The 10,834-nt window shown below is 43.4% G+C and overlaps 1 protein-coding gene across 5 annotated transcripts; it reads left to right on the top strand.

Annotated features, from left to right (window-relative positions):
- Positions 1-1,073: 1,073 nt before the first annotated feature.
- On the top strand, positions 1,074-8,402 carry LOC308398315 (SKI family transcriptional corepressor 1 homolog-B-like). 5 transcript variants are annotated; one of them, XM_080884882.1, is made up of 9 exons: positions 1,074-1,286; positions 2,272-4,051; positions 4,650-4,740; positions 4,826-4,894; positions 5,057-5,119; positions 5,908-5,982; positions 6,218-6,292; positions 6,940-7,005; positions 8,171-8,402. In XM_080884882.1, exons 2-9 carry the CDS (start codon positions 2,282-2,284, stop codon positions 8,263-8,265), a joined length of 2,304 nt encoding a protein of 767 aa, XP_080741008.1. In that variant the 5' UTR covers positions 1,074-1,286; positions 2,272-2,281; the 3' UTR covers positions 8,266-8,402. The 5 variants fall into 5 exon arrangements, with proteins under 5 accessions (XP_080741008.1, XP_080741007.1, XP_080741010.1 ...); XM_080884881.1 differs by having other exon boundaries at positions 8,168-8,402; XM_080884884.1 differs by lacking the exon at positions 6,940-7,005.
- The last annotated feature ends 2,432 nt before the right edge of the window (positions 8,403-10,834 follow it).

Raw genomic sequence — 10,834 nt, 5'->3', positions numbered from 1 at the left:
GGTGTAGTCCTGAGACAAAAGTGTGGCTGATGTAGGAAAGCAAATCTGACTTTGTATTATTTACTTGATTTCCAAATATTGCTCTAAAACGGCATGGCATTATCTCAGTGACACTATTATCCATCGATCCGGTTATTACAGGACTGAATCAAATATTCTGTTGATCCGCGTGTGTGTGTGTGTGTGTGTGTGTGTGTGTGTGTGTGTGTGTGTGTGTGTGTGTGTGTGTGTGTGTGTGTGTGTGTGTGTGTGTGTGTGTGAGACAGCCTGAGGCATCATCATCATGAGCTCACTCCAGATTACACGCAAAGACTCTAAACACAGTCACTTCCAGGTCCAAGCGTCTTTCTCTGCTTTCTGTCTTTCAAATCATTTTCTCCTTTCTGACTCCCCCCCCCCCCCCCCCCTTTCTGTTTCTTTTTTAATCGCCAAAGCCTGGGATTGATTTGTGTGGCCGGCGTGGAAGCCGAACAGATGGCCGTGTAACTTGATGAGCCCGGGCCTTTAGTCATTCCTGGTGCCCTCCACTGTGCCACTCCGGTTTGTCGGTGAGCTCCAACTTCGGCGGAAATAATACAAGATCTGCGTGATTAGATCGGAGCTTATCATTAATACACACCGAGCCCGATCTGTTAAGACCAGCGGTGATTACCTCCCCGACAACATTATGGGATCCGGGTGGAGGCCCCCTAGAGGGTCCTTGACTGGGTTCAGAAAAGGGTCACGACTGTGGCGTTATATTTTTCCTTTATTTTTGGTATCTTTGTGCAGATATCTCCGATGATGTCACGATGTCTCCTTCTTAATTTATATATAATAGCAAATAAATAAATATATAATCACGAGTCTGAGGGCCAAAATGATTTTCCATCTGGGGTCAGCAGGGGCCTAATTGATATTTTTGTTTCTGATCATGTTTGAGCTGCAGAGAGAGAGAGAGGGTGAGACTCAGAGAGAGAGAGAGCCATTACACACCAGCATGACAAGACACAGAGAGAGAGGGGGGGGGGGAAGAGAGAGGTGCCATGTGTTTCCTGTCTGCGCGCCAGTCACCTCCCCTTGCTCCGACAGGATGGAGGTCCCGCGTGCTGCTGCCTGCCCTGAAATGCACTGAAATAAAGGCTCCTCCTCAGCGCTTTCACTGCCAGTGCGCCTTCTTTTCTCCATCCTCTCTCCCTCTCTGGACTCTCTCAATTTTTGTCTGTTTATTTTCATTTTATTTATTGTTAATATTGATTTCCCAGCCTGACTTCCCCTACGGTGTGTTGCTTTTACAGGAGAGAAAGGTATGTCTCTGTTTTTGTTTTCCTTATCACCAAATTCATCCTAAAATTACAACAACAATTTACAACAGCTAATTTAATTTAATTTCTCGCGATTTGACCGTAACTCGGCTGTATCAGTGGCTTCGTAATACTTCAAAATAGTAACAAAATAAAAGCAGGGGTTTGCGTGCGTTTTGGCACAAGAGACGCAGAAAGTTAAGTACGCGCAGGGGAACGTGAGATAGGCCCGCTTCAACCTAATTTCGAGCAGTCGTCTGCGGCTAATCTGCGCAGAAGCTTTAATTATATATGGGCCTGGTCTTTTATTAACAATGCAAAGACGCACGCTTGGACCTGTGTAATTAGCTCGCGGGAAAGCGGCTTATAGTTGTTCTTTTCCTCTCCGCTAAGCGCATTGACGCAGCTCAGGCTGCATTTTCCTTCTGTCCTTATCCACCTATAAGATTCTTATGTGACCCTTAAGTAGTTCCCCCTTAACGGCTGAGCCGATTTCAGGATAAAGAGTAGCGGTAGAAGTAGATCCACCAACGCGCAGGAGCCTGTAGGACAGGAGAGGAGGCAGAGAGCACGGAAATCATGCTGAAATAATAAATACGTCTAATTAATTTCACTTAAAAAGTATTATTATTATTATTATTATTATTATTATTATTATTATTATTATTATTATTATTCAAACAGTTAAAAGACCCTCTGCTATTGCTTCATTTTAATTATGACACAATTGTAATAATTACTTTTATATATATAATTTTTGGTCAATGCCGATTATAATAATACGGAAATAATATATATTTAATATTTGCCTTTCAAATGGTTATTATTTAGGCGTTTTAAAGTATTTTTATTCGTTTTCTGTGATGTTTTTCATTTTTCTCGCAGACTTGAGTCATGCGAAGATTCAGAACACGGTAAACATATAGTGCTTGCGTAAACAACCCCACGGGCCTCCGGTTCACTGTCTTGTCTTCTGTTTGACTCACAGGCTTCCAGGGATGGAGTCGATGCCCGGACAGCTTCGAGACGCGGGACGAGACGCTAGCTCTTCCCCAAGTTTAAAGCAGGGCGCGCAGAGCTTTTCCAGCCCCGGCTCTCTCAAACCGAACCAAGTGAGTGAGACATCCCTGTACGGGGTGCCCATCGTGTCTCTTGTCATAGACGGCAAGGAGAGACTGTGTCTGGCGCAGATTTCCAACACCTTGCTGAAAAACTACAGCTACAACGAGATACACAACCGCCGGGTGGCTCTGGGCATCACCTGTGTGCAGTGCACGCCGGTGCAGCTGGAACTCCTGCGCCGGGCCGGGGCTATGCCCATTTCCTCCAGGCGCTGCGGCATGATCACCAAAAGGGAGGCCGAGAGGCTCTGCAAGTCCTTCCTGGGAGCGCACAGCCCGCCAAAGCTACCAGAAAATTTTGCATTTGACGTGTCTCACGAGTGCGCATGGGGCTGCAGGGGCAGCTTTATACCCGCGAGATACAACAGCTCCAGAGCGAAGTGCATCAAGTGCAGCTTTTGCAACATGTATTTCTCTCCCAATAAATTCATTTTCCACTCCCACCGCACCCCAGAGTCCAAGTATCTGCAGCCGGACGCGGCCAACTTCAATTCGTGGAGACGCCATTTGAAACTGACGGAAAAAAAATCCAATGATGATATTTGCCACGCGTGGGAGGATGTGAAGGCCATGTTCAACGGGGGGAGCAGAAAGAGGACTCTGCCCATGAGCGGCTCGGGGATGTCCTCGCCCATGAAATCACAGGCCTCGTCCAGCCTGGTTCAAAGCAGCTCCCCGGAGATCCCCCACAAAACATTGCGCTGCGACGAGGATCAGGGGAGCAACAACCTGAGTCTGGCGAGGGGCGAACGGAGTTACCCGGTCATCCCGGTGCCCAGCAAGAGCTTTGGCATGCTTCAGAAAATCCCCCCACCTCTGTTCCCTCACCACCCCTACGGCTTCCCTAGTTATGGGCTGTGTCAGAAAAAGAGCGACGGGGTGCCTGACGTGAACAAAAACAACATCCCCGGTGTGTTTTGGCCCGGCACAAAGGATCCGATCTACCCGGCCTTCCCCATGTTTTGGCCTGCAGCTGGAGGCCTACCGATGCCGCCCTACCCGGGCTCCCCACCCAAACCTCCCCCAGAGCTGCTAAGCGTCCGGCCGGCCGAACTCGACCTGTCGGACCAGAGCGAGAGGGGCGCAAACACACCAAAAGACACCAACCACCACCCTCACCACCAGCAGGACGGCGGAGAGCGCTGCCCCAGCTCCCAGTCCTCCTCCACCCGGAACGACGAGGACAAGTCCGGGGACGAGACCTCTCAGAGGAAAATCAGCTATATCTCCGCCTTTAGACCCGTCGTCAAAGACGCAGAGACCATTGCCAAACTGTACGGCAACCGGGACTCCTACGGGATACGCCCCGGCTACCTGTCCCCGGATTTTATCAGCGAGAGCTCCAGCTACAGATCGATATCACCGGACAGAGACAGCGTGGTGGACGACGACGACGACGACGACCTGGACGTGGACGTGGAGTCCAACCGGGGACAAGGCGAAGAGGATCCGATCCGGATATCACCGGGAGGAGACCACCGCGACTCCCCTGTACCGGAGCGGGTGTGCTCGGGTGCTGAGGAGAGTCAGGAGCAGGCCGATGCAGCCTCAAGCCCCGAGGCGGTCGCAGCATCACCGGAGGATTCCGCTCACACTGGGTCATCGGATGAGGACAGACAGATGCGTAATGGCTCCCCTCTTCATGAAGTAAGATTAGATTAAATGAAACTTTAATGATCCCCTTGGGGCGAGTTGAATTGTCACAGTTGTAGAAAATAAGATTAGAGAATTAGAGAGTGCATTAACATATTAGCCTCATTCAGACTTTGAGAAAGGAAATTCCAGATGTAGATATGTGTTTATTATTTATTATAGATATTAGTCGTAAGAGTGGTTAGTGGGGAGTGTTTGGACCACCTGCAGTGAAACTGCCTGAGTCCACGATTTTCTCCCAAATTCAGTTACAGCAACATTTTTTAATAGATACAACATAACACACACACACACACACACACACACACACACACACACACACACACACACACACACACACACACACACACACACACACACACACACTGTTTTTTCCCGTTTTCAATGTTAATTAAACCACTGTATCCCAATTTGCACAAATCTGCAGAAATATTAATTAAAATCAAAATACTTTAATAACCCCGCTTCTTTCACCATCTTCACATCAAGCCACTCCTTTTATTTTCTTAAAAAAATAAAAGAGCGTAAATTGCGTGCACCAAATGACCAATAATTGCTGTGCCGCTATTAAAGACGATTGTTCCTTTTACAGGTGTATGCTCATGAAAAGGACGGCCACGTGCTTCTGAACGAGCCTTCCACGTTTGGGTCCAAACAATCGAGCAGCCCCCGCAGATCCAACGGTAATTACCGATCCGGGTTATTAATGCGAGCGGGAGCGTCTCCTCGTCCTTTACCTGAAAATGTTTGTGGCTTGTTCGCTTCTAGGTGTTCACCACGTGTCTGAAATACAGACCCAGCGCACTGCAACGTCCTACCAGGAGCAGGACAGACAAGGTCGTTAATCATTCTGTTATCTGCTGTTTTAAAAATCGTCTTTACTTTTAATTATCGCCACATCTGACCACTTTGGGCTGGTTCGATACTTTTATTCAGCAGCTTTTTATAGTGTTACAGTTAATCAGGTTTTTATTGTTAGTTTTTTTTATTTGTGCGCAGCCGATGGAGCTTTACGCATCGACATCAGCGTGCACGAAAGAGACCTGCAGAACATGGCTAAAGGTAGGAGGCCCTTTTCAAGCCCGAATATGGATTAGAATTGAGAAGGAGGTGATATAAAGTGCCAGTAATTGTTACTCCATTTTTTTTTTTAATTTGAGTACACACAGGGTGTGTTAAAAGCTGTGCTGGTCACTGCATCTAATCAGGACTAAATTTAAGTGTTATTTTAAATATTAACGAGTTCGCTTAAGCAGTTTGGATTGCATTAAATCTAACAAGACCGCAAACATTTTCAAATATAGTATTTTTTATTAAATGAACATTAAATATTGAGTTCCACCTCATTTTAAACAGAGCTAAATACCCCCAGCCTGTTAAAGATGGCGTGCCAGAATCCAAATGTGCATTTCCATTTTTATTTATTTAAATTTTTTTTAGGCCTAAAGTGTTTCCATAGTTGTTAACCACTTAATCACAAGATGTAGGAGTTTTGACTTATTATTATAAGAGGAAATCGTTTAGAGGCTATTAATATTTTAACGAACAGAGCCATAACCCCGAGGCACGGCAGCTAATTATTTTACAACGCTTGGAAAAACCCTGGGACTCCATTATTATCGTCTCCACCTCCAGGCAATGCATGGCAATTACTGTGGCAGCGAGAAAGGAAAACAGTGAAAATGGTTGTTATCGAGGCTGTGAACGCACCTGAGAGTGCGGCTCGCATAAATCTTTATGTGCTGAAAATTCAAGAATATATCATTGTAAGTGGAAGTGTGTGTGTGTGTGCGCTTTAGGAAAAGCTGCTGATTTGTGGTGATTGGTGATGTTTTTTTGTTTTTGTGCAGAGGAATTACAGAAGCAGCTCGTGGAACAAGTGGAGCTGAGGAAGAAGTTGGAGAGAGAATTCCAGCATTTAAAAGGTGGGAGCATCACGAGCGTGTTTTTGTGAGTGAAAGTGACACAGACAGAGAGAGAGAGACACGCATTTTACATCTCTGTCTGGATTTTTAAAAACAGGCCGTGCTTTACAGCCAAACTATTTGCAGGAGAGGGAGTTTTTATTCTTTTTTTCTCCTTTGAATCCTGGATTGTGTCTTTAAATGTATCCCCACAAAGTCAGAGTTTCCATCTGATGTGGCCTTCGGTACTCTTCAGATAATTTTCAGGATCAAATGAAGCGTGAGCTGTCCTACAGAGAGGAAATGGTCCAGCAGCTGCAGATTGTTCGAGGTTTGTCTCTCTCCTTCTCTCTATATATATATACACATATATTGTGCGCCTCCATAGACTCTGACTGTAAAGCAGATGTAGATCAATGCTCTTTAAGTTTATGAGGGGGGAAAATGGAGCCACAAAAACGTTTAAATATCATAAAGCATTGTAATCCATCTGAAAACAAAAAAACCATGCACTGAACTAAAAAGGAAAAAAGAAAAAGAAAGGAAAAGTGACACTTGCATATTGAAATATTGGCAATTTGTGTCCAGGCTTTTTCCTGTAAATTTCATACTTTTTTTTTTGTGTCCAGCAGTTCAGTAAATTATTAGATATCAAAAGGTGAAATTGAAACCGCATTGTTTTGTTACCAAAGGTTATTTTCTCCTAAATCATGCTCTGGAAAATTGAATAGACAGACCATTATGTAGTGCTGTATCGGTTACATGCAGTAGACAGCAACTAATGCCGCCCGTTAAAGGATTGGTTTAGTGTTACAGTAGTTTAAATACAGGGTTCAAGTACACAGAGGGGTCACTCTAAATACCACAGGGGCAAACAACATACATTACACTCCTCCACCTCACATCCTCCAACAGCAGTTTACATTTTTACTTATTTTATTTATTTATTTTTTGTATTCATTTCATTTTTTTCGATAGACACTTTGTGCAGCGAGTTGGACCAAGAGAGAAAGGCTCGTTATGCAATACAACAGAAGCTAAAAGGTAATTTTATCTGGTCCAAGAAGGAATACGTGTAATCTTTGCCTTCAATTCTAAATATGCAAGTGGAACTTTTTATTAAACATCTCCTGTGATCAGTGATCAATAGACAATATTTAAATTACCACCACCAACAACAACAAAAAGCAATAAGGGGTAGGTTTACAATTTTCAAAACAGTCTCAAGGCAGTGCTCACATGCACACATTAAAACACTGAAAGCACCGCTGTGTTCCTCCTGGTGGCTCTTCAAGCGATTTCAGTGTAAGTGACCAAAAAGCCACAGCAGGCAGCACTCAAATAAAGTGCCCATCTTCCAAACTGGCACTTATTTACAGCTTATTTTCCCTCTTTTTTTTTTACTGGTCCTCCACCACAGCTCAGCACAGAAACATTGTGTTTTTACAACCTTTCCATCCATCTGATTGTCTGTATACTTAATCTGTGCAAAAAAACCCCCCAAAAAAATACCCCAGCTGCAAATGCATTTTGCATGAATTTGTACGTAATGGAAAATGCTTATTAATAAAGGTGAGCTGGAAAGAGCATTTGTAAGTCATATGACTTTAACACCCAGTGAAGATAATAAAAATTATGGCCCAATTTGCAAAAAGAAATAAGGAGAATGTGGCCAAATTCAAGCAAACCCCAAAAATGAGTGGAAATGCGCTTTATTTCCTGTCTTCTTTCTATTCCTTTTCACATCGTTGTCCAACGTTTTGAGGTTTTACTGCTGATTTTCTGATTATGTCTCCTTGCTGCTTCCTCTTCTTCTGCAGTGGTTTAATGGCGGCGAACGGGGAGTTAGCTCCACCAACTGTTTCATTTAATTAACAGAAATGTTAATTAATTCTCTTCAAATTTGAACAACATTTGGTGGGAAAGTTCAAATTTGTGGAAACAAAGAGTAAATAGGACTTGGGAGGCGGGGGCGAAGGGATTTTTTTTCCCCCTGTCACTTACACTGAAGTCATCTTAGGACACGAGGAACATTTACAACAAGTAGAAAGAAAATAAGGGTTGAATGTGTGAGTATTGTTACTCTTTACAAGATCAGAGGAGGCATAGATCCAACTCACACTTCATTGTGTCATCGGTAGTTTGTGAGGTTGCATTGTCTGCATTTCCGCTGCATGTTCTCACTGATGGACTCGTTCCTCCCCAGAAGCTCACGACGCCCTTCACCATTTCTCCTGCAAGATGCTCACCCCCCGTCAGTGCACCGGAGCCTGCACCTTCAAACCCCCGCTGCTGCCTCCCTAGTGCCTGGCACAACACAGCACCTGACCCCAGCACAGCCCAAAAAAATAAAAAAAAAATAATAATAAAAAAAAGCAACACATATATACACACACGCACATACATAGATATGAACACACAGGCCCGCCTCAAGAGCTCTCACCTCCCACCAAGGAGCACCAACCTGCTGTACAGATGCACTGCTGATTTTAGCACCTGACTTGAGCAAACCCATCGAGACTCAGAGGAGAGGGATTTGACGCCTCCTCAAAATAATAAAAGAAAACGAATAAAACTGAACTCTTGTATTAGAGAGATCAGGGTTTGCTTACACACAGAGTTTATGTTGGGAATCACAGGACTGTAGACGTGAAGCTGCAAAGCTCAAACCAAGGAGTGTCCCCGAGTAAAGCTGTCTGCTCTTGAGCTATTCTGAAAAGAAAGAGAAGAAGAAAAAAACCCAACACTATATACATACAGTATATATATCATGTGACGATGTGCAATGTACATTTGTGATATTAAGTTCAAAATGTATCTCATTGTTTAGATTCTGTTGCTTGTTTGAATATGTTGGATTTTTACATATGTTTGTTATTTATCTGTACTGGATTTAACTTATTGTTTAGATGATTTGTAACACTGTACGTGGTTAAGCACTTTAAATGGGCACAAGTCATGAATTTGACCAAATTCTCTCATCAGAACTACGAGTATGTTTATGGTTTGAATAGAGCACATTATTATTGTTATTACGAGCACTTAACTCAGCAGCCCTTCAGGTTTCACATCAAACAATAAAAGACTTTTCTTTCACCGAGTGTCGCGTCACGCCAGCTCTGAAGTCTTTTTTTGTAATCTCATGTGCATTTTAGACACAAATCCATCACTTTCTCTGTGCCAGGGTTTTCCATGGTGACATTCATCTGTGAGACACAACCAAAAAATCCTTTCTTGTCCACGTGACTGTCTTTTTTATATGGAGAAGACACTGTGGGAAATAGAAACAAATGCCAGTTTCTGACTTGATTTACTCACAATTTACCAGTTTCTGTATGCACTCATGTCCATATGAATAAAATGTGAAGCCACTTTCTGCTCTGTAGCCTTTTACTCCATTGGTTTCTTTCACCGGTGCGAGCCTGACACCTGCTGGCCTCCGCGCAGAATAACTCCTCGTGAGGTGGCTCATATTTCGCCTTATTGTATTTGAGTTCAACATGATCTCTTTCATTAGGCAGCTACATCGGTGCATGACATGTCCAGTCAACTTATAATGTTTGACGTCGAGTCAGGGGAGCAGGCTGATCTAATAGTGAAATCTAATTCTTCTGATGGGAGGACTAATAGATATTGATTACACAGCTCTCGGTCCCTGGATGCTGAGAGAGATACTCACATAATGTCACTGAGACACAATGAATGTTAATTTTCTGTGAACGTAATTGCCCTGCGTGGCAAAGCTCATTCCCTCTGAATACTAACGAGGCCCGCAGAGCTGAGCACAACTACGGCGGGAACGATTGGCTGCTTTACTGTAGTGTTATCCAGCCGCTGTAATATTAAGCAAAAGCTCATTGAGTCTGATATGAATGGATGGATTATGCGACAGCGGGAACCTGGGCACAAAATAACTACAAATGACACAGCAGCGTGTTTTCTCTTCTCCTCTCTGTTAACGTGTGGCATCTATTTAGCCACGTTTTGCTCCGTCTAGTTATTTTTCATGTCCTCGTGGTCATTTTGTAGCTCTTTGTTGAAGGTTTCTATTTCTTCTGTCTCTTTATTGTTATTTTGTATCATTTTTTAAGGCATTTTACATCTCTTTGCCATGGATTTGTTCCTCTCGGCCATTATGTTGCATCTGTTTTTTGGTCATTTTATGTCTCGTCATGGTCATTTTGTCTCATTGGGTGTTTTTCATCTCCTTGTGGTCTTTTTGTGCTTCTTTATTGTTGGTTTGTATCTCTGTGGAGTCCTTGTGCATCCCTTTGTGGTTGTTTTGTGTCTCTTTGGGGAGTCTTTGCACCTCTTTTCTGCCATCGCTCTCTCTCCCTGACCTCTTGACCTCTCTGGGTTGTGCAGGGTAGTCGGATTCATCGGGACATCATCCATGATAACAGGTTGGGAAAATCCTACTAACATATCCTACTATCAAGGATATTTCTAAACTGTAAACTGCACTTGCTGTGATTGTGAAGACCGAGTTGTTGCAGAAATGTTCAATTAGCAGTAACATTTATTGAAGAACTTCATTGTTTCTGATGCGTGTTATATTTGAAAATAAATCACATTCAAATAAAACGGGGGAAAACACGGAACTTTCACACAGCTTAAATTATCAATCGTAGGCTAATACTGTAAATGATACAATAATATGACAAAGATTGAATCTGAGAGATTATTTCATGGAAAATTAACTAAAATAAAAAGGCTAACCAAAGGCATCCCTCCCGCTCACGCAATGCCAGCTAACAAGCAGGAGCCATGTGTGGCTGTAGCGCTTGCTTATATGACTTTTGCATCAAAGTGATGAAGTATATTTATTTGCTGTACATTTAATTAACTGCAATGGTCATCAGTGGAAGATCAA

This window comes from Rhamphochromis sp. 'chilingali' (genome assembly GCF_963969265.1).
Source record: "Rhamphochromis sp. 'chilingali' genome assembly, chromosome: 6".
NCBI classification, from domain to species: domain Eukaryota; kingdom Metazoa; phylum Chordata; class Actinopteri; order Cichliformes; family Cichlidae; genus Rhamphochromis; species Rhamphochromis sp. 'chilingali'.
This window is presented reverse-complemented; position numbering and strand designations above follow the sequence as displayed.

What these genes read in the sequence shown, in the direction of transcription:
- LOC308398315 (XM_080884881.1), top strand. Translation starts at nt 2,282, where the DNA reads ATGGAGTCGATGCCCGGACAGCTTCGAGACGCGGGACGAGACGCTAGC. An exon ending in CAGCCCCCGCAGATCCAACG is followed by an intron (nt 4,741 to 4,825) that starts GTAATTACCGAT and finishes GTTCGCTTCTAG; the next exon opens with GTGTTCACCACGTGTCTGAA. An exon ending in CCTGCAGAACATGGCTAAAG is followed by an intron (nt 5,120 to 5,907) that starts GTAGGAGGCCCT and finishes GTTTTTGTGCAG; the next exon opens with AGGAATTACAGAAGCAGCTC.